This window comes from Argiope bruennichi, chromosome 2 (genome assembly GCF_947563725.1).
Source record: "Argiope bruennichi chromosome 2, qqArgBrue1.1, whole genome shotgun sequence".
NCBI classification, from domain to species: domain Eukaryota; kingdom Metazoa; phylum Arthropoda; class Arachnida; order Araneae; family Araneidae; genus Argiope; species Argiope bruennichi.
The window spans coordinates 109,422,358-109,447,005 of NC_079152.1; the positions used below are offsets into that span (position 1 = coordinate 109,422,358).

Sequence of the window (24,648 nt, forward strand, 5' to 3'; positions counted from 1 at the left end):
AGACCTGTTATGAAATGTATTGATTGTCATAATTGGCAACAAAACTTCAGAAAAATGCATCATTTTGAAGATTCTAATTAGTTAATTATTGGTAGCATCATCGTCTCACTACTATAAACTGGTAAATCCCTTTAAAAGCTAATTGAATAGCACAAAAGCCATCATGACGTGATCAATATGAAGATTATTGCAACTATTGTTTCCGAAAAAAAATTGTTCTTCTTTCATCGAGATTCATGGGAAGTTAATTAATTTTTTTCTTTTAATTTTAATCTTTTTGTTTATTATTATACTAGCCGCCTCTGGCGACCAGTCGGTTCGCCAGTATTACCTCTCACTACAATTTTCAATTAAATATTTTATGTAACTGGTCTCTTAATAGATTCTCAAACAAAACATTTTTAATCTTCAAATTTTAATAGTCATACCAAACTTATACTATTGTTTAGATCGTTTCGTTCAATTTACTATATATATTTTCCTAATGTGTTGTCATTTCCGATAAAACTTCAACTTTAATTTAAAGTGGAAATGCTAAAATTGCAATTAGTATCAAGATATTTTTTAATGAAACCAAGCTTTCTATTTTATTTATCATTTTTATTGTTATTTATTTATTATTATTGAATATGAGTATTGCAAATAGAATCGCTCGGTATTTAAGTCTTATGTGAACTACAAAATATTTTTCATAATTTATGTAATATCTCAAACAATAATTCAACAAAAATTTCTTAGATTCAGCATAAAATTCAGTTTTTAGTTTTGCTCTCAAAAGGATTGAAATGAAATCAATGAAAATATTTTGTAAAGGCCTATACAAAATTATGAACCTTTCAAAAATTATGAAGTCTAAATTTAATGCAGTAAGGTATCAGATTCTGAGAAATATTCTGGACACACCAAATTTTAAATAAATGAATGAATGTTTCTATTTTCCATGATCAACTAAGACTTATTTATGAAGTTTTGAATGTTAAAAATTTAGAAAAACTCAACATTTTCATAATCTTAGGCCAATTAATCTGGAGAAACCTGCGCGCTGATTGGCGTATTTTCTTTGAAAAGATCGATGGAAAATCTAAAATTATCCTTTTTTTATTGAATAGTGATATTCAAATTTTTATAAATCAATCAGTTTAAGTGATTGATTTAGTTGATTGGAAATTAACTCTTTTTATTTATAATATTAGTGTTTCAAGAATATTTTGTTATTCGGGAATTCCACAGCAGAAGCTTTACGTAAAATAAAAAAAAAATTCGTTATTTATTAGAGCATTTATTGAATGAAGTTACATAAAATATAACCATTTTCCATTTAGACCATTTTAGCAGATCTGTGTCTTACTAAAGGTTTACAAATTTGGCCCTGATTTGAATGGATATTCTGTTCATATTAAACAAAACTTGCCTTAAAATAAAACTGATTTATTGAGTTAATAATATAGAGAGTGTAAAAGATCACAAAATAATTTTTCTTGAATTTATTTAAAAAAAAATAATATTTCATATTTGTTTCATTTCCTACAGACACGTGCCGAAAATTATATTTTTGCAGATTTCATTTCCAAAAAGATTTAATTTATTTTTAGTTGGAGCTTTAATCAATGTGATGGCAACACTTTGAAAAAAGTTAATTTTTTCCCATGAATGCGAAACGTGATCGTGCAGCTTAAATTTTATTTTTATTTTGTACGAAAAAAATTGTTGAAAAATATAGTTAAAATATTTATTTAAAAATTCATTAAAAATAGAAATTTAATTTTAAGGTTAAAACATTGGTATCATTTAAAAGATAAATTTTTGATCTTTAACTTCATGTAAAAATCTTTTTTGTGCGGTAATAGTTTCGGAAGTTATAGCAGAAACACGCCAAAATCTTGCTTAATTTTTAAATAAATAAAATTCTAATTAAAAATTCGAAAAAAAAAACCCAGGTGCACATTCCCGGCCTCCAAGGTATACACGTGCCAAATTTGGTAGCTGTAGGTTGAATGGTCTGGCCTGTAGAGCGCCAACACACACACACACACACATTGAGCTTTATTATAAGTATAGATTATCCTTGTACGTCGGTGTTTCGGTAAACATTGACTTCAAACTTTTTCCCACAATTGTTAAAATCCGCGCAGAAAAAACAAACCTATATGTGAATACCTAGCGAAGTCCGATACATGAAGCTTTATGTTTCTTTCTATTCCTTTATGCCATGCTGATTTGCTTTTTATGGATTTTTCACTTTCGCACATATTTTATCTAAATAGAAGATAAAAATAAATAGAAATTCTAAATCGCACTGTGCCGTTGAATTTCAGCATTGATACAATCACTGTATTGAAATGGATTCTCTTTTCTTCTAGTTCTCGAATTTTGCTTAACCGCAGAAAAGTTATAATTATTCTTATCTATTTAATGATCGAAGTTTCGTCTTTAGTTTCTAATAGTGACTAAAGATCAGTAAAATCATTGTTTTTTATTTATAGCTCAACATTTTTCTCCTTTCTACTTTTGGTCTATCCTTTGAACAAGAATAAGGTTTTTAATGGTCCACTATTTCTTTTTATTCAAGATGAATGCATTTCTTTGCATCTTTCAGATCTGACTACACATAGAAAAATATTTCCGAAAAATAAATAAAAGAAAACAAAAATAAAAAATATATATATATTTCGTATTTTGATGTTGCTACGCGACAAAAAATAATTTTCGCGGGACAGTGCAAAATTCTTTCTTTATTTGGCATTACATTTATTTAAAGTATATCAATTTTCAATAGACGTCTGATTAGAAGCATCATGGAAAATTTGGGGTACTGACTCCAGAAAGGAATTTATCAGAATTATTCTATAGTTCGCACAATTCCAGTTTGTCCATAAATCATATTTATGAATATAATTTTTATCGAAGTAAAAAAAAAATTAATTGTTATTTAAAAATTTAAGAGATATAAATTTGTTACAATGGTTGATGTGTTTTCTTAAAAATCTTTCCATTTTTGCTGCTTTCTCTCTCATATCATTCTTTCCTAAGAACAAAGCAAAAAACAATTCTTGAACTTCATTTTACAATGTGATACCATAAACCAAGAAAATAAATGCTGCTGCATCTTCAAATCTACAATTCACATCTGAAGATGAGAAAAAGTTATGTTATCAAAAGTTATCAATATCACTAAAAATTAACTCCATGCTAAAATTATGCACTCTATCATTTTTGGTTTTAATATCATCTAAATATTCACCATCTAAATATCTTATTTACCTAACGGTAAAACTCATGTGCGATATTTTTAATTAGCTAACTTTTTAAAAAGTGATTAAAGTGAAAAACTTTTAAAAAGTGATTAAAAAAATTATCTTTTTAAAAAGTGATTAAAGTGTGATTTTATGACGAATAAATACGTAGTATTTTATTAACCCTTAGTGAGGCAAATGAACAGCTTTCACTCCAACCATTTAAAAAAATTGATTAAAATTGATCCGCCATTTTACTAGTCTTAATGGATATTTGATTGTTTCTATTGTTTAAAAACTGCACTTAATTATATTTATTCGAATACCTTAAAAAAATTTCAATTTCATCCTTTCAAGATGACTGAAGTCTGTTTTTTATTTATGATGAAAGGAAATGAATTTTTGAATAAATGATCCCTGGATTTTTTTAATTCGCTGGATACATTTAAAGTAAATAACTTATCAAAATTTCAAAATCCTTTCGACTTGTCGAAATTGGAAAAACATTTGATTAATATAGTAGGTATATACATTTCCATGTATATTCCATGTAGTTAATTTTAAAGAAGACTAACTGAATTTTCCATTATTGAATGGTAAAAGAAATGAGATAAAAATAAAAAGGAGAAAAAAAATCCAACGTTGTTTCATAAAGGTTATATATCATTAATCTTTTATCATCGTCAACGCTTTGCATATCAAATCTCAGCACCAATTTTATTTACACAAAACTTTACATTTCGCAATTATTTAGTTTTGAAAACCCAGACAGGCAGACTACCTCTGAATGGAATTCATTCAAAAGTTGGTGACTGTCTAAAACCGTGGTTTAAAATGCATGTACTAAATTTTGTATGTCTAGCTCAACGCGGTTTTGATTTATCGTGATCACAAACATAATACCAAAAATGTCTTTTTTTTTTTAACTTAAAAAAGTCTCAAGTGAGGCGATTTTTCAAAATCTCCAATTTTTTGATGATTTTGTAACATTTCCTACATTTCATATATCAATAATTTAAATTAAAACTGAACATCGTATTTAATCGCTTTTCCTTACAAGATCAAGGAAGTAAGGCAAAATTACTCATGGATGATTGAATCATAAAATCATTGCAGTGTTGTACCATATTGCAAGAAAAGCTTTCCTAATATTTTAATCTAAATGGGACAGATAATTTTTTCTTTAATTTGCAACCCACAATTCTTTAATTTACTACCCTTAATCATCAGTATATCTAAGATAGGGAAATAACTATTATACGGACCTGCACGGTATAAATTTGGATATATGTATTTAATATTTAAAAAACTGGATATAACTTCGAACGTGGATGCTTAGAAAACTAAAAGTTATCATCATGAATTGTAAAGACAGTACGCCTCCAAACAAAACAGTACAGTACTAAATATTCAATTACAACATCTTGATTGTTGTAGCTTCCAAACATGTGTAAATGCACATCAGAAACCTAAGCTTGATTCAATGGAATAAAATTGCAGTTGCATGTATTGATGTTAGTAGCAAATTTCAGATGTCATTGGCAAAATAATATTCCAGAAAGAAATTCAAGAATATTCCAGAAGGTCATGGAGCGTACTTTAACAAAAATAGAAGCATTTTAGTAACAACTCTTTAATCATTTCAGCGTCTTATAGCTCGCAGATTAATATACAATTAATCTTCATCTTATTAATTCAAGAACAATGTTAAAAAATTGATACTAGAATTTCACTATTGCTGTACCTGTTAGAGAATATCATCAAACCAACGTATATTGTTTGAAAATATTTGCTTGATTTTATTTTTACATATGCATGCTAATTTAAATGTACTGTCAGCATATGTTATTTGTTTGAATATGAATATTAAATATATATCTCTTCAATTTTATTCGAAATATTTTTATTATTCTAATCTTTTGCTTTATATCATGCGCTCTTTTCCAGAAGGAATATTAATAGATTACATGCCCCCCCCTTCTTGTTCAAACATTTGTTCAGGTATATTAGAAGTTTCTGTATTTCCGAAATGAAGGATTCTAATACTGATACCATATCTCAACTCTGTTTCCTAAAATATCTAAGGTATCTCTAGTATTTCTAGCGACATGTTTATAGCGAGATGATGATATTCACAAATTGATTCCAGAGCTTTTAAAAGAAGATAAAAAGAGACAACAGATATTTCGCTTTATGACCTAGTTGTGAATATCGATCAGTTCTATCTCCAGATAATTCGAAGCCATAATTTCGCTGCATTTAATCATTTCCAAATGTTTCCTAAAATTAAACAAATTATTACCGACTATTTACTGAGTTTTTAATGTCCGCATTATTACACGACAAATGGAGAGCATATACGAAGCTTCGAATCAGCACATTGTAAACGTGCTGCTTAAGCCAGATGTAGCACAAGAGTGAACAAAACATTAGTGAGGGGAAAGTGAACAGGTCAAGGTTAGTGTCAGGTGCTAACGTACGCACGAGCGTCTGTATACATTTTGTTTTAATAACTTGAATACATTTTTCATAAATCCTGTCTGCATCAGTTTGAAAGTACTCTATGCGCAATCTATCTGCAGACCACATCTTCTGCCTATTATGCCTCAATAGTTCTTTTTCAGCATATTATACCTATGCATATGTGTATAATCTCTCTATATATGTCCATTTGAATATTTAGAAATCATCTGCATTATCGGAAATTTATAAACAAGCTAGTTTATTATTGTGTAAATGTTTGTTCACACCGAAAATGATCCTAATGGAAAAATAAAAAAATAGGACCAAATATAAAAGTAAAGTTTTTTCTTTAGTTCTTATATAAAATCGAAGTATTTTTTAATAATCAAAAGGTATTTTAAATATATCCGTGTTATGTTTAAACTATCTAACAACTACAGAGCAATTCTTTTATATATAAAATTTTATTTCGGGTATCACAGAAAGGCTTTTAACGATTTGGATCAAATTTTATATTTAGATAAGATTTTGCTTTTTAAGTTTATCTATATTGGTGTCTTATCTGAAAAAATACGATTTTAGAGGAAAATATTTTTTTATAACTAACTGTTAGAATAAGCATATTCACCTTCCGTTACGAAGTTTGGGCAGTGCAATATAGTTGTCGGAAAAACATGAATGACGAATGACATAAATCAATTCAAGTCGCGCTTTTTGCTTTATAATTTTACTTATTTATTTATGCTTAATAATCTTGCCTTTTTTGTTTATTTATATAGGTGTCTTTACTAAAAAAGCGCGATTTTACACAAAACAAAAAAAAATTAATAAAAATGACTATTAAAGACTTTTCTATCTGCTCTCATGCTCACAATGTCATATAGCGCTAACTCGGACCCTATTTCACCATGGTAAAACTGAGCGCAAGTTCAAAAATATATTTAATGATAGATAAACTGTAAAATGAATACTTTAATATAGTAGAGTGTTTCGAATAACATGTGAATTCATGATTTTTTGTTTAAATGACTAGTTAGTACGTTGGTAAGATTGAAAAATATTCCTATGTAATCAGTATGTGATTCGTATGTAAATATTTTTCCCTAAAACACGTACACTTAAAATAACCTGCCGAGCGAAGCTCAGTTTTCCACATATTTTTTTCTAACTGAAAATCATTTTATGTTTATTATACTGATTTTCCCTGAAATGCAAGTATAACTAATTTTTTTTAAAAATAATTTCAAACTCACTTATAAGTTCTGCCTGAAAGTAATGTAATCATTTCGTTATACTAATATCTAATTATAATTTAAACCGAAGTCACTTCTTCACTGATATTCACGCAGATATAAAACATAAAGGAAACGAGAAATTTATTATTTATATTTGTATTATTCTCTTTTCAAATTTTATTTCATTTCGTAAATTGTTACAATTGCTTTCAATCATTTTTTGTATTGAAATATACGATATTGAATGTTTCAGATAATGTAAAATGTTCGATTTGCCTAATAATCTTTATTTTTGATAACGAAGAAAATTATTTTTTTTATTGTATTTAAAAAATAAGTGATGTATTTTCTCCTGTTTAAAATATTATCTCATAGTTTTTCATAGATTTTTTTTTTAAATTTCAAATGAGTAATAATTGCAAATATAATCTGACAGTCTCAAATAAATTATTAAGTGATGCTTCAGAACTAAACCATTACAAAAGGAATAAAAATACTGAAAAAAAATCTTATTTGCTATGGCAACGATAGAAAATCGCTCATTATTTTACAAAAGTGTTTATTTTTCTTCAGATAATTTATCGTTCGAAATCAAAGCCGTTATATTCCGAGTTATCTACTAATCCAGAGGCTGCTATATAAAATAATATTTCTAGCAGCAAAATTATCTGCTTTTATTTTTTAGCAGCAAATTATATCTTCTTTTATTCATTTTTTTCTTTAAAAGACTAGCTTTCAAATGACGTTTTATTTTAAAACTAAGAGATTAAAACCATTTTATTATAAATGTTGATTCTAAATACAATTTGTATTGCATACTGATGGGAATATCGTGGTTTCGTTAAATACAAAATTCTTAGTTACTGAAGCGTTATTGAAAATTCGTTGTCTCTCTTATGTTAATAAAAAATAAATCAGAATGTCATCTTAGCTAAATAAAGAAAATCAAATTCTTTCTGTATCAAGTTGTATAATCCTTCTCTAGAAAAAGGAAAATCCAACTTAGAATCAAACAGAAACCATTAATGATTTCAAAGTGCTATATTATGCAAGAATTTTCTCCGATATTTTTATTCTTCAGAACGAATTCATTGAAGGCACTATGGTAACTTCAAGAACTCACAAGATTGAAAAAAAATTAAAAGAAGTATTGATTTAGTATTTTAAAAATTTCTGAGAATTACTTTTATTTTTCTCTTTCAGTGGGAAATTTTGGCAGAAATATTACGGATCTTTATATTTCCCGGCAAGAAAAAGAAGTTATTTCGCGTTTTTTTCTGGTATTACTAAGAGCAATTTTTTCTATATCAATATTCAAAAATCGCCGATCCATGTTACCAATTATTTAAAAAAAATTAGACAAACTATTTACAAAATATCCAGAATGTCATTTTAGAGGAACAAGTATTCCATTTATCGTTTTCTTTGTTTTTTTATTATGATGTTAAATGCATATCAAAATTTTGAATTCCGCTTAAAATTAAAAACTATTTATGACAACGCAAATCATAATTTCTGTGTAGAGAATTTATTTATGCAAGTTTTGTACTTTCAATCATCTCCATCCTTATTGATGTTTCAAGTCATGAGATTTTTAATTCATAACATAGTCTCAGTCTACATATTTCCTTTTTTCGTTTATTACTGCTTGGTATGTGTACTTGTCAAAAAGTTGCTTCAGTTTCTCTTTGGAAAATTCAGTAAATATGGTGTTTGTAAATAGCTATCAGAAAGTTTCGAAAATAATCTACAACATGGATGATTTTTTTTTTTCATTTTCAATCTTTGTGTCTTTTCTTATACATTTTATTGAGTTATTTAGAGTTGGTTACATCCTGGCATTTGAGAGGAATCTGTTTCAGAAACATTTTCTAGAAATATTTTGTTTTAGTGTTCAATGTCTAATGCCTTTGTTGTTCATGATGATATTTGCGATCATCACAAACGAAAGAGCTAAAAGCACTCAACATCGTTTATGTATGAAATTATCAAACATGAAAAAGAACTAATATCAGAAATGCAAAGAGAAATGTTGCAAGAAAACAGATTAACTATGTGGATATATATATAAAAACTACAAATATACAGGTTGTTGCCGAATTTCACCCACAAATTCAGAGGAGTGGTGAGAGTAGGCATGAGGAGGATAAAGAATCATCATACAACATAGGTTCAACAAATTTTCTGGCTTCAATGATCGGTGTTCCCTGCAGTAAATCCGGAGGACCGTGATGGAAGAATACAAGGTACTCTGTGCCTCTGAGGCGTTCGGACAGAAGATACGGTCCGAATAGATGACTCTGCTCAGATGTTAATATCAAACTTTTGGTGTACGTTCGACGAAATAGTGATGTGGGGATTTTCGAAAGACAAAATATTCTCAATATGCATGTTGAAGACACCTTCTCACCTAAAGCAGGCTTCATCTGAGAATAAAACTTTAGCAGAAAAGTATGCATCTTGCTGTGTGACACCTTGCGACATCTTGCTGTGTGACAGCGTGCGAACTTCACCCGATTTGCGATTTTCATTGATAAACGTTACCTCAACCCTATGCTATCTGGTAATTTTTCCTCTACTTAATGCCTACTATCCTTGCTCTGAATTTATCTTTCGAATTTGACAACGCTGTCTACGAACACCGGTACTGATGTTGCAGCGATGTTTTTGAATCCCATTTTAATTTTTCCTGTATATTTTTAAAACTCCTCAGTTCTAACACTACATGCTTATATCAAATTATAGAATATAAAATTCCTTACATTTTCAAACTTTTATTTTTCTTCACGTTTTAATATTTTTGCAAATATGGTTTATAAACTACTTTTTGGTTTTCAGTAATTTACGACCCCCTTGATCATCCGCATGTTATCAGTATGCAAAAACTTATAAGAATGTGCTTTCACATAGAAAAAAAATCATAGTTGAAACCCCATTTGTTATTTTTTATTAATTGTTTACAGTTTCCAACAGTTCTCCGACTCCATATATTTTTTTCTATTTTCACCTACAAAACGTCGTTTGGGACCCCACGTTTTATGGTAATTCTTTATCCTCTGGATTTCTATTATCATCCCTCTGAATTTGTTGGTCGAATTCGGTAACATCCTGTATATATCTTAAGGAACAGGATGTTTTTGAAATTTATAATTTTATTTCTTCTGATTTAAAAAAAGAATTTTCTTTGTCGTCATATGCAATTTTAGAAATAAAAAATTTTTTTACACTAACTAAAATATGTTTATTGTCTCTGAAAGTCATGCTCATATCGTCTCTATAAATCGTAATAGATTGATTATCTTAAAAATTTATTAATTTGAATTGTCCTTTCATCTGAAATTTTTCATTATTTGTCTTCCTATATGTAATATTAGTAATAATTCGAATTTTTGTTCTTGTTACTTATGGCACTTGTACAAGCCTGCTGACAAAGTCAGCAATTTAAGCCGAGTTTGTGCAGAAACTTCTGAGGGTAAAGGCCCCTGAGCACACGAGGGCAGAAGCCTGACTTCTAGCTCATAAGAAGACGACATTCATACACTCGCTTACTTGCTTGCACGACACCTTTTTATAGGGGGCTCTTTCACACACCTCGCAGATAGAACACAGGTTAAAGAAGAACCATTCCCAACCCAAAACACCCATATCACGGAGAAGACGCGCTACTCCTTGGCCAGAATGCCGACAATTAGAGTTTATGATAATCGAATATTTACTTCATGAAAAACATGAATAAAACTTCGGTAATAAAATGAACAAATTTAGACTCTGAACTGTTATCCGTTTTTTTTTTCTTTTGTAAAAAAGGAGAAAAAAAAATTTGTTCACATTAGAAATTTATTCTTCTTAAGACTTATACTAATATTTTTTGATAATCATAAATTTACAACAAGGATTTTTTTTAAATAATTTATTTTAAGACACTTAATATTTAACTTTTAGTCGTATTCTCTTCTGAACACAATAAACTAGTGAAACATCTTCAACGACACACACAAAAAAACTATTAATTATATGTGATCCATTTGGTGACCTCGCAACTATTAGTTTTGAAAAAAAATATATACATATATTTATACTTGTTCTTGCATCAACGATATTCATGGTAAGTTCAGAAATTATTTTTTCTTTTCAATTTAAGTTTTTTCATTAATATCTTATAGTAATATTTAAATTGGTGTTTGGGCAAACTTTAACTGTAAACTGTTTTCCAAATGTATTAAATCCCTTATACAGAAGACACAAACGTATATGTAAATAACTACAATCCCTAACATAAATTTTCTATATCTTTTATCTCTTCGTGTTGTTCTGATTTGGTTTTACATTTGGTTTTTATAGATTTTAACATTTTGAATATATTTATCACCAATTTAAATAGAGATCATAAATTGCATTGTACCGCTGAATTGCAGCATTAATGCATACACTATATTGAAACGAATTCTATCCCCTTCTTCTTGTTTTTACATTTTGCTTAAATTCAGAAATATTAGTATTTTTATCTAATTAGTAATTAAATTTTCCATTATATTTCTAATATTGACTAACTCTCATTTAAAATTTGTTCTTATTTGCAGTTCAAAATAATTTTTCCTTTTACTTTTGTTTTATTCTTAGAACGAGAAGAGGAGTTAAATGACCAACAGTTTCGAGAAACGTGAATATAAGTCTCTATATATATTTGAGATTTGACTACACATAGTTAATTGTGTGGTACACAGACGAAAATAAATCAATAATTATTTCTTGTTTTGATGTACCTACACAGCGGAAGAATAATTCTAAGGAAACATTGCAAAATGCTTTCTTAACTTTATATGCATTTGTGGCCAAAGCATCGAAATATCCAAAGGACATGCTAATCAGAAACATCCTTTTTGATACTGATCACAAAAGAGATTTTATCAGAATGACCCATGAGCTCGCAATATTTCAGTTTTTCTGTAAATAAGTCTTTTGATTCTAATCATGGCGGGTACAAGAAATAAAATATTATTGATAAATGAAGAGATATAAAGATATTTTAATGGCTGATGTCTTTTTGTTTAAACCTCCCAGGGTATGTTTATATGTTGTGTTTTGTTATGAACTATGAAACAATAAAATCATTCTAGAGCTTTTTTAACAATGTGTTACCATTGAACAGAAAATGTTGATGTATCTTGAAACCTATACAACCCTTGCTATTAATGCATATTAATTGAATATTAATATGCATTAATAGTTTGATATAATCAATTAATAAGGCAATGTATCTATTTTACTATTATGATTAGAAATTAAATATTTAGGCCAATGCAAATTACGTTGTGAAGTAATTTAATAACGTTTGAAGGAATGCTTTTTCAGAAGTTTTCAACCGATATTAAACCGATCTGAACCATTATATAGGAAAAGGCTATCGTATATTCTTAGAGGAATTTTTCATAGAATTATGCCCAAGATGAATTCGCCATAATGCAACGTTCAATTCATGTCGCTATTTCATTGTTAGAATATTCTAGCTTATTTAAGGTCCTCTGACACACCTGGAAGATTTTGAATAGTCAATACAGAACACAATTTTATATGAATTCATTGCTCCTTCTATGCTAGAAAATACTATTGATATTTGTGATACAATAACAAATAAATGTTGTTGAGAGAAAAAAAAATGTGTGTGTTTATTTATATATATCAGACATTATGAACATAATATTTGAATGGATAAATGAAGTTAAATTTGCAAATATGTGCATTTGTATATCTTTTTTCTTTTAATGCCATATTTTCAAATGATGACTCGTTAAAAATATTTTTTTTAATTAAACTAATATTTATATATAGTTTCGAAATTTCGGGAAATGAATGTAAATTTTTCTCTTGTATTTTCTGTGAAATGTATGTATCAATTTTTAATTATATAAAAAGTAATTAAATACTGAGTGAGAATTTATTCCAACTTATGATCTCAATCATTTTCTAAAATGAAATAATTTGCAACTATATATCCACGGAATAATTTGGAGATTTATATATTAAAATATTAGATTATGGAGATTTATATTATAAAATTTAAACGATTTTCTTAATTAACTCTCACATTAAATTTTATTATTGAAAGTGCAGATTTATACAACTATGACATGTCTCTAATAATTTTTAATTACTCGGGAATTTGCCATAAAATGTATTTTAATATTGCAGTCGTTTCATTGATTCTTTTTTTATATATAATTCTTTTAGACATTTCATGAACTGAATGAATAATAAGCATATATGAGAGATCGTGATGTCTGGAAGTAGGATCTTTCTTGATCCTACGGAATATGGATCTACACCAGATTTTCTGAAATGAAGGCATTTTATGTGCTCCTATATTAGCTGTTTGTTTTTTCATTGGAGTTCAACAATAGCACAGTGGAAGTGTATCCAATTCAAATTTTACTTTCATCATCTACTTAAATATAAGAATTACTTTCCAAAAGTTATAGTGGAACTTCGAAAACAAAACATTACTCAAAATGTTCGAAAATTGAAGTATTCTCTTATGATATAAATGGTATGAAGATATGAAATAAATATAATTTATTTTTATATGAATTAATGAAATGTAACCTCATCTTCTATACAAAATCATGGTAAGTATTTTTTTTAAATATTTAATATTTGCATATAAAATGATCAAATTTAGTTACCAAAGAACGTTTTAGATATCTAGCAGAAACAGTCAAATAACATGTAATAGTAAACTCACACTATTTGGTCAATAAGTCAAACATTTGACTTATCGAATCCATATAGCGTGGGTGAACAAAATAGAAGTTTTGATAAAAATAGCATTGTATGACAGAAGAAGAGTCGTAAATCAAAATAAGCAATTGAATTTTGTGCTTGACTATATAATGCAATATATTTGCCTTTTATTCTAGTATATATTGCAAACCCTTACATTCTACAATGAAAACTAAAAGTATACTAGATTTTAACTTCAAAAAACTAAAGTTCTATTTTTTTTTAAGATCTTTCTAAAATAAGCATTTAAAAAATAATTTCACCTAAGATAATTTTACTATTACTAGAAGTGAGATTTTCAAACGGAAATATTAATTGAAGTAAAATAAATTTTTATTGTTTTAAACTTCAAAATTCGAACAAGACGTATTGATAGCATTAAAAATTAACAAATAAAAAACATGAAAATGTTATTTTCATCTATTAAGATTTTGTCACTTTAAACTCCATCAATGTATATCACTTCAGTCAGAAAGCCATACAAAGCAAAGAGATAGGTTTCACTCAATAATTAAATGTCAACCATCAAGTTTTGAATAAATTGAATAATAAATTTAAAATAATTAATTGAATTAAATTATTTTTCCTTTTTTGCACAATGATACTATTCATTGTAACCATAGAGATCATCAAAGATAAACTTTTTTCCTCGAAAAATATGACAGAAGTGCATTTTTTTGGTCACGATATGTGTTCTTTCTTCTAAAATAAGTCATTGTCATCGAGTCTTGTCGACTACTTTAGGTTTTGCTTTCCCTTTTTGAGGAGTTATGTACCTGACCTTCATTTGTATCTGTAAATTATTTAAGTTCGCTGGGATTTTCTTTCTTATATTTGAAAAGGTGGGAGGGTTTTTCTCTGTCATTGTCTGAATATCCGAAAAAGTTAGAAGTTGTTTTAGCGTTAATGTGTGATATATAAATATGCTCATTGATATATCCCTTTTTATATGCCAATGCTTGCTTTAAAAAAAACACACACAAAATTTTCCCTGCAGGCATTAAATATAAAAATTCAGTTTTTACAAAATAAATCGCCTTTGTAAAAAACAATTAAAATAATCGCAATCACTTTTTACTAGCCCAAGGATTATTTTTAGAAAGTATACTTATATATTTTTGCAATCTGTAAATTACGTAAACTTGTTTTCTAAAGGAATATTAATTTTAAATATTTATTCTAAAGTTTACATCAAAGGAATATTATCAAATTACGTCTGGAAAAGGATCCGATATTCAAATAAATAGTTAAAATTAGCATAATTAAAAAAAATCGGAAAAAAGCAAAACTTTTTAAAGAATGAATTTGCCTGTGATTACTGTTAGAAGACTGAAGTACATTTTTTTATGTAATTTTATTTTATAATTAATTTTTTCAATATATGATCGAAACCTTGAAGAAAAAGGAGTTGGAAACCACCAAGGGCAATGATTAAAATATATTTTGTCGTTCGAATGATTTCCTAATCTTAATTTCCCTTTGGACATAATTAATTTCCAGACCTGAAATTTCTAGAAAGTTTTTTTCTCCCTGAACTGATAAAGAGTTTGCAAAACTTAATACAGGAATGAAAATAATATTTTCCGAATTTACTAATATTATAAAAAATAGGAAATCGTCCTTTGGTATCAAAAAGTTAAAGCATTTTGATAAAATTTAATAACACACACATAAGAATATAACACGCAGTTCAAGATACCTTAGATAATTATTTTACTTAGATAATTAGATAATTACTTAGATAATTACTACAAGATACTTAGATAATTTTCTGTAAAGACCATATTCCAAATCTCATCCGTGTAACTGTAAGTATTTTCTCAATTACTGTGTTCAGAGACAGATAAAATTCCAAAAAGCGTTTTCCGAATTGGAAAGTTTGAAACATGAAACTCATCAAAAGTTTGAGTCCAAATTTTTTTAACGATTACAGTGCTTTCTTTTTGTATACTTAGATCCAAAAAAGGGACAATCGTTATAATTGCAACAGAAACAACGTGCTAAGAATAATTTCGTTGTTAAAAATGTATTAAACAATATTAAAAACGTATATGAAGGGAAATTTACTAATGAAATTTACAAATGCAATTTAAATCTCAAAACATTTAAAAAATTAATATCAAGATTTAAATTAATGGTCTGTTTGATTCAATAAAAATCTTTAGAATTATTAATTTGTTTTAAGAATGAATAAAATAAAAAAACAATTAATTATCCTAATAGTGATATGTATAAAAAAACCATTTAAAACGAGCACCCTTATTATTATTTTTTTTAATTATATCAAGGTACAAGAAATATAACAGCTCAGTTATCCTATTTAATTATGCCTGTTATGTATTTTCAAATAAGAATATTCAAGGTTACTGTAAAAAAAGTCAAAACTAATATCATACGTATATAGCTAACCAATAAAATTAAATATTTGCAGAAAATGTCATATATACTGTTATTCTAACATAACTTTTCTTGCAAAATGGACGCAAGTACATTCTTATTGAATTTTTCTTTACAGATGCGTTGCAATTCATTTTTCTTGCAGACATAATTTGTTTATCTTCACCTTGTACTGGCATGATTTAAAAATTTTCATCCTATTGCATAATCCCGAAATCTGGTATTCTTACTTTCGGGAAAACGCAAGTAATGCGAGGATGAGTAAATCCAAATTATATCGAAAGTAATAATTGCTCTTATGCTCCAATGATTTGAAATAGAATGGAACCTATCTCCAATTTCTCCTCTAGAATTTACGTTTGGAAAGTATATTTCGAAGATTCGTACATCAAGAATTTAAGGATTTACCTCTTCAATCCTGAGGTACATATATGTGTGCCTTCAATTTTTTTCATTTTTCTTATGCGGTAAAGTAAAATTTTAACGAAATAATGCATGCATTTCAACATTTATGAATGTATCTTCCATTTTGAATTAATAAATAGCACTTCAGTTCGATATTTTTTTCATATCCATCGCTATTAATTAGAGACAGAACGAAAATGGCGTCGAACAGAAAACACAGCAAATATAAGAACGTCTTTTTTTAAAAATATTTATCACTAAAATAAACACTTGTATATATTTTATAAAATACTAAGTATCTGGTTAAAGTCATTATCAAATTATATCTTGTTACCTATAGTAGAATCGGTGAAAATACAAATTTAACAAAGGTACACGTATGTGTACCTCAGGGGTTTTCACTCCCATTTCCTGACTGCTTGCGATGCATTGCGATGGTAATCTTTTGAGCGCTTGTTTTCAAATTGTCATTCCTCGTCCTTGAATATATTGTATATCTTTTTTACAATAAATAATTCTTATGTTCTGTAATGTAATAAGATATAAATTTAAAAATATTTATTTTTTAACTTTAGTAAGAAGTTTAATTTTATAGCTGTCTTGTAGTCAGTAATTGATATTTCAATCCGACATCATGGATAGAATATACGGAATTTTATAATTAATAATAATTTTCTTCACTTCAAGCAGCTTTAACTGGAAAGGAGGTTATTTAACTTTTAGAAAAAAAGTGATTTTAGGAGAAGCAATAGAATTTTTCATGTATCGAAATTAGTGAAACCTGTCAAATGGGATGAATAGATCACAGACTATAATCAAATGTGCCTTGCCATGTATAAAGATAATAAATCCGAGACACTATTATCTACATGTATAAGTAATGATACAATTGGAATAGGCAGAAGACATTCAAAATAACTGAAACAATAAGCTGATGTAAAATAATCTGCTATTGTAAAATTATATTATATAGGAGGCATCTACAATTATTTTGCATATTACCGGTAAGCAGTAATTACAAAAAAATGACCGAAGTGAGTATTCACGCATTTTGTAGTTTTAGTAGCTGTCAATTCCTGGATATACTATAAAATGGTAGCAAAGCTGTCAGGAATGAAGCCGAAAATGTTATGACTCTATTGTAATTTCGAATGCATATAATTCGGTCCCTGTTGAAATATGAGGAAATTCTCATCAGCAGCAAGAAAGGAAACCAAGAACAAGTAAAAAATTATCTCAGAATGAATCTATCTGAAATAGAAGAAGAAGAATAGAAAAAGAATGAATTATCTGAAATAGAAGAAGGGTCATCAAATGAAGCAGAAGCAACTAAAATACCATGTGAGATTTCTTTACCACCATCTGGTGAAAATACCTCTAAAAGAACAATACAAATTCTCCCTTCCCAATTAAAAAGAATTAAGACTAGATATGTCAATCCATCTACAGCATTACATGATCGATAAGTATGTATCAAAATGCATGTATACAGGATGTAAATCTAGGAGAAGTGTGGATTGCTCTACTTATGTAATATTTTTAAAAAATGAAATTTCATTCAAACTAAGGTTTTGCAGATTATTAATAAAATAAATTTTCTATGATTTTTTTATTTATAAGGCATATGTGTACCTTAAAATTATGGGACTTAAAATTGTTTGATCAGCAAATATTTTTTTCACAAACTATTGAGATGTAAGAAAGGTAAAAGATATTACAATAAAATTTTTAAACCAGTTTATAAAAAGTCTGGTTTGAAGAAGACTACACAGAACTAGAGAATAAATAACTGTAAAGATCAGCGACAGTAATTCTTTTTGAAATTACACTTGTATGTACTACGCTTTGTTAATTTAGACACGTATAGTTAAATATATATTTGAACACCATTTTTAAACTTTGACATTGTTATATTTATGAACAAGAGTCAAGATATTAGATATAAATTTATTTTTGATAGAAATCAATTACTTAGTATCTAAAAATCATAAAATAAGGTTTTATACAAATAATCAGTATGTTTATAAATTCATCCATTAGACAGAATTAGATATTGTTTATACCAATTGTCATAATCATTAGTGATGTTGCATTGAACTTATATTCAATAATTGATATTTTTCTACAATGCAAGACACGTTTGATTTATATGCGATGTGATAATTTGAAATAATACAAGATTTCGTTTTGCGACGTAACATTACATAAAATTAAAATGATGTCTTAAGATTGTCATCAATTAAGATGAACAAAGAAAGATGAACAAAAAAGTCTCAATTGTAAAGAATTTTCAAAATAAATGCTTAATTTATTGAAGATTCTACGATAATCTCAAAGATGAAATAATTAGATTTTAGGCAGATATGGTAAACTGTGTATAACCATATTTAATTTTTTTCTGCCAAAGAATTAAGCAAATTTATACTTCCCATGTTTGCTTTTAAAAGCTGATTGCTATATAATCTAAGAAAAAAAGCATCATATTTACCACTAGAGTGCAAAATGTATAAATAATGATAAAAAGTTGTAAATGGAAATAAGATGAAATACTAACAATTTAATTTTTTTTTTAAATTAAGAGTCACGTTGAATGAAATGACAACCATTTTTGAAAATAACTTCATAATTCTTAACTGCTTCCAAACGGCAATACTTGAGGTCAAATTCCATACTTCTGTAACACCCACAGTAACAAGATCTTTTGATGCGACAGCTGATTAACGTCTACCGTATCATCTACTAGACTGAATCAAGCTTTAGATGTGACTCCCCAGATACTCAAAACAAGATTAATGAATCAAATCAGAATATGGCAACCCCTTTGGCAATATTTAACTTTGAGTCTCTGATTAAGTTAACAAGAATATTTTCATTACAACTTTCTAGTGTACTTATATTCTTTATAAATTGAAATTAATTGATATGAATTTTGAAATATTGCTTGCAACATTAGAATGATTAGCTTCAAAATATATTACCGGCAAAATCAAACGTTTAAATTCAGATATCTTGCTGTCTGCCTGTATGAGTCACAATGTTCACTTATGAGTTATCAATTTCACCGCTGGCTGATTTGCATGAAGCTTGATGAAAGTATATATATTTGACCTACATAATGTAAACAATTTTCTGTGTCACATACAGGCTGTAGTTTAAAATTTATTTACATTAAAATAACTTGTTGGATCTTTTGCCAATTTTAATAATTTCGCTTTGTATACTAGAAAGTGAAGAATATAGACTTATTGGTAATAATGCCAAATCATATAATCATATATGAAAAGGAATTTAATACGTAAAACAAATATCTTTTTTTTCATTTAAACATTTTGATAAGTTTTACATTTTAAAGTAAAGTTTTTCCAATTTTTCTTTTCTCAATTGTTTTCTTGCCAATTTTAAAATCCAAGACTAATTCTATGAACTTTTAACTCTTTTGATTATAGAACGCATATCGAAAAAAAAAATCGTCAGAAAATAATTTTCATTAATGGTGAAACAAAGAAAAAAAAGCATTGTACAATCCTTAATGAAAAGGCCATAAAAATGTTTTATCAATTTACCTTTCATATTCAGAATTAATTAACCAAGGACCTTCTTGTTTTATTTTTGAATCACAGTTCTGATGAGTAATATCTCCAGGAGAAAAGAAAGTACATTTTAATTAATCAAAATAACCTAATTAATTTTATTACTTGTTCAAAAAAATTCTGCCATAATCTTCCAATTATTGCCTGCTGTCAAATTATTTTGGTATTTTTATAGAAACTTCCAGGAAAAATTGTGATATAAATGTGATTAAATACTCCTTTAAAATACTACTGGAATAAAATGGATTTAAAAGTGTATACTTTATTCACTTTCTCCATAAAATCTTTATACCTCAAAAGGTGTAAAAAATAATAAAGTAAAAGTCAACCTTAGATAATTGATAAAATAAAAATATATTTCTGCTTCATTTGCGAGTATTCTGTAAACGATATTTTCTAAATTTGAAGTCAAAATATTATATATTTTTAATTATGTAGAGGATATTCGCCATTCGTTGCTTTTGAAACAACATTAAAATTCTTTTTTAATTATTTTCAATTTGATATTAAAATTCATAGAGTTCTATTTTGAAAACCATCAGTTTTTCATCAGTTATGTATATATATATATATATATATATATATATATATATATATATATATATATACATGGTGTCACAAAAAATATGTATACACACTTTAAATAATTGTAAATTTGGGGTTTATTATAATTCGAATAATTTTCAACATGTAAAAGATTCTACAAATATCATTCTATTGTCTCGTTATCGCATGTTCAGATGTTCGACCGACATCTATTGACGATCAATAATCACAAGGGTTTGTTCCGTTACAAGAGAATGAATTATGGTATAGCCTTAGCTCCGGCAGTGTGGCAGAGAGCCATTGAACAAGTTTTATCAGGCATCGCGGGGGTACACGTATTTTTAGACGATATTACGGGTAGACGTATATCGTATATTAGACGTAACGGGGAGAAATGATCAAGAGCATTTTGAAAGGTTAGAATTAGTACTACAGAGACTAGAAGAATATGGTCTCAGAGTAAATAAGCGGAAAAGTGATTTTTTTAAGAAATCTGTGAATTATTGTGGTCATACAATTGATAAATTCGGCCTCCACAAAACACAAGAAAAAATCGATGCAATTACGAAGGTACCAGTTCCAAAAACTGTATCTGATTTGAAGAGTTTTTTGGGTTTAGTTAATTACTACGGAAAATTTATTCCCAACTTATCTACTCGTGTCGCTCCTTTCAATAATTTACTGCAGAAAGGTACTAAATTTTTGTGGACTGCAGAATGTTAAAAAGCTTTCAAGGCATTGAAACAAGAAATTGCTTCAGACCGAATTTTATGCCATTATGATCCTAAGTTACCTCTTGTATTACAAACTGATGCATCACCAGTTGGAATAGGAGCAGTTTTAAGTCACATTATGCCAGATGGTTCGGAAAAACCAGCCATGTTTGCATCAAGGTCATTGACTAAAACGGAACGTAATTATTCGCAGATAGACAAGAAAGCATTGAGTATCGTATGGGGAGTAAAGAGATTTTAGCAATATTTATTTGGTCGACATTTTGATCTCGTAACCGATCATAAACCCCTAGTATCAATTTTCGCACCTAATCGTAGTTTACCATGTCTATCAGCAACACGAATGGTTCATTATGCACTTTTTCTCCAAGCATTCAGTTATACAATCAAGTATCGAAACACAAAGAATCATGGCAATGCCGATGCACTTTCACGGTTACCACTAGCAGTTGACAAGGACTGTGAGTACTTGACTGAAGCAGACGTGACAAATATTTCGCAAGTTGAATTAATGCCTGTTACAGCAACTGACATAGCTAGAGCTACTAAAACTGATAGGAAATTGTTCGAACTATATGAAGGTTTAAAATCTGGAACTGAATTACCTGTGCCTTTTAAAGGTAGAGAATCTGAATTTTCATTGCAAAATGGTTGCATAATGTATGGTCATAGAGTATGCATTCCTGAAAAGTACGAGAATCAAGTTTTGGAAGAACTTCATGTTGGACATCCTGGAATTGTCAAAATGAAGGCCTTAGCTAGAAGCTACTGCTATTGGCAAGGTATTGATGCCAGTATAGCCAATTTTGTTCAGAACTGTTCAGCTTGTATCGCAACGAGGAACGAACCAGCAAGGATAAATCGACATCCATGGGAATGGCCAAATGGACCTTGGCAAAGGATACACGTTGACTACGCTGGTCCTTTTATGGGGAAAATGTTTTTTGTAGTCTCTGATGCATATTCGAAGTGGATAGAAGTCATTCCGATGAAAAATATTACAGCTAGTTTTACAATTCATCATCTTCGTATTCTTTTTGCTCATTATGGAATTCCCTTAACTTTGGTTAGTGATAACGGCACAAGTTTTACTAGTTACGAATTTAGACATTTTTTGAAACTGAATAATATTAAACATATAACTTCAGCACCTTACCATCCTGCTTCGAACGGACAGGCAGAAAGAATAGTGCAGTTGTTCAAAGCTTCGTTGAAATCGAGTAGAGGTGATTCTGGAGATCTAAATGTGAAATTACAAAGATTTTTATTACAGTATAGAATAACTCCACATTCCCTCACGGAAGAAACTCCGAGTGCCTTGTTTTTGAAGAGATGTATTCGCACTAGGCTTGATCTTTTTAAACCAAATTTGAGAGACAAAGTTGTTCAGAAACAGAGTTCGAGACTGGACACAGAATCTATCTTGCGTGAGTTTCAGGAAGGGGAGAAAGTAGCCGTAAGAAATTATTCCGGACCTAACAAATGGAAAATTGGAACAATTATAAACCGAGATGGAACTTTGAGTTATAGCATACAAGTTGGAAATGAAATTTGGAAGAGACACGTAGATCAAATAAGGAAATGTGGGAAGTCGATTGAATTATCCCAAGCTGCTACTGAAATTCCAATTTACGATAAATAATTGAATTTTCCAGATGAGCCAGTATCCGATGATGTTGCTGAATCGGAACCGCCTGCATCTGTACCTGAAGTTGTCCCTGAACCTAAGGATGTACCTGTATCTGCCACTCCAAGTGATGATATGCCACCTGGCCCTGTACCAGACGCTTCCGGAAAGCCGAAAACTGATGTGCCACTCCGACGCTCAAACCGAATCAGGAGACCTCCAGAGAGACTCGTCCTGTGACTCTATATTTTGTCGGGGAGGAACTGTTATGTATCTGGCAACAGCCAGATTAGAGAAAGGAACTGTTATGTATCTGGCAACAGCCAGATTATAAAAGAACCTTCCAGGCTGTGTGACGCGCGCCTGCTTTCTTACCTTTTTGTGTTCCGTAGTTCTTAGTTTTGTACTTGTTCGGTGTAGTTGTTGTTATGCTCGTTAGTACCTGTGCATCTTAATACTAATAAATGTTCTTTGCGTGTATGTAAAACGAATCGTATCGTCTCTCAGTCTACCTAGCATACATGACAAAAGAGTTGGTCCCGCTCATCAACTAACATTTGAAGGTATGATGGGCTGATAGTCACCTTATAATCACCACAGATTCGTAGGTTCCCATTCTGCTTGATAACAGGAACAATTGGTGTAGCCCACTCACTATATGTCACCGGCTCAATGATGTCTTCTGCAACTAACCTCTTAAGTTCAGCTTCTATTCTTTCTTTTAAAGCAAATGGTACTGGTCGAGGTTTAAAAAATACCGGTTTGTAATTAGGTTTCATTTGAAGACGGCAACAAAACTTTCCCAGTTTCCCGATACCCGGAGAAAAAATTTTCTCATACTTTTGAAGCAAGATATTTAATTTATTGGTTCGAGAATTACAATTTCCAACCCGAACTGCTTTAATTGAACTCCAGTCTAATTGGAAATTTCTCAACCATTCACGACCAAAAACTGCTTTTACTTTTGCATGTACCAAATAAATAGTTTCTGTATTAATTTGATCTTTGTATTGAATTTGCACCACTGCTTGGCCAGCTGATGTTATCATAGAATTATCGAAATTCCTAAGCAATAATTTGGTAGGCTTAATGGCTACATCCGGACAAAGTTTCTTAAATTCATTCACATTCATACAACTAATTGCAGCTCCAGTATCTAGTTCAAATAAACACTTATTCCCTTCAACAAAAATTTCTAATAAAATCTTATCCCTTGCATGTCGTGGTGATTTAACGCTATTAACTGGTACAGTTTCAGAACAAGATTCTATTTGTTTAACTGTTTCGTTACGTTTTGAGCGGCAGACTTTTGTCAAATGCCCGTTCTTTAAGCAATTCCTACACTGAGTGTTCTTGTGCTTACATTCGTGAGCTAAATGTTGAGTACTATCACATCTGTAACATTTCCGAGATTTATCAAACTTCTTTGTAGGTTCAGATTTTTTAAATTTAGAAAAATCTTTTTTGATAGTTTTATCTTGCGAACTATGTAATTTTTTTATCGATACCATTTGATTCTGAATTTCACACACATCTCTCTGAGCAGATTCCATTGCGAATGCAATGCTCTTAGCTTTTTCGTATGTTAACTTATCCTGTGCTAACAGCTTTTTCTGTATATTTTCGTTTTTGAGACCCATC

At 28.9% G+C, this 24,648-nt stretch overlaps 1 protein-coding gene across 1 annotated transcript; it reads left to right on the plus strand.

Annotated features, from left to right (window-relative positions):
• The first annotated feature begins 20,840 nt into the window (after positions 1-20,840).
• LOC129962279 (uncharacterized protein K02A2.6-like) lies at positions 20,841-23,247 on the plus strand. The gene is made up of 5 exons (XM_056076026.1): positions 20,841-21,009; positions 21,050-21,337; positions 21,407-21,559; positions 21,752-22,963; positions 23,036-23,247. Exons 1-5 carry the CDS (start codon positions 20,841-20,843, stop codon positions 23,245-23,247), a joined length of 2,034 nt encoding a protein of 677 aa, XP_055932001.1.
• The last annotated feature ends 1,401 nt before the right edge of the window (positions 23,248-24,648 follow it).

Bases quoted from the DNA above. Each gene is read 5' to 3' on its own strand.
- LOC129962279 (XM_056076026.1), top strand. From the start codon at position 20,841: ATGTTCGACCGACATCTATTGACGATCAATAATCACAAGGGTTTGTTC. The intron at 21,010-21,049 runs GTATATCGTATA...GAAATGATCAAG, and splicing joins AGACGATATTACGGGTAGAC to AGCATTTTGAAAGGTTAGAA. The intron at 21,338-21,406 runs GTACTAAATTTT...AAATTGCTTCAG, and splicing joins CAATAATTTACTGCAGAAAG to ACCGAATTTTATGCCATTAT.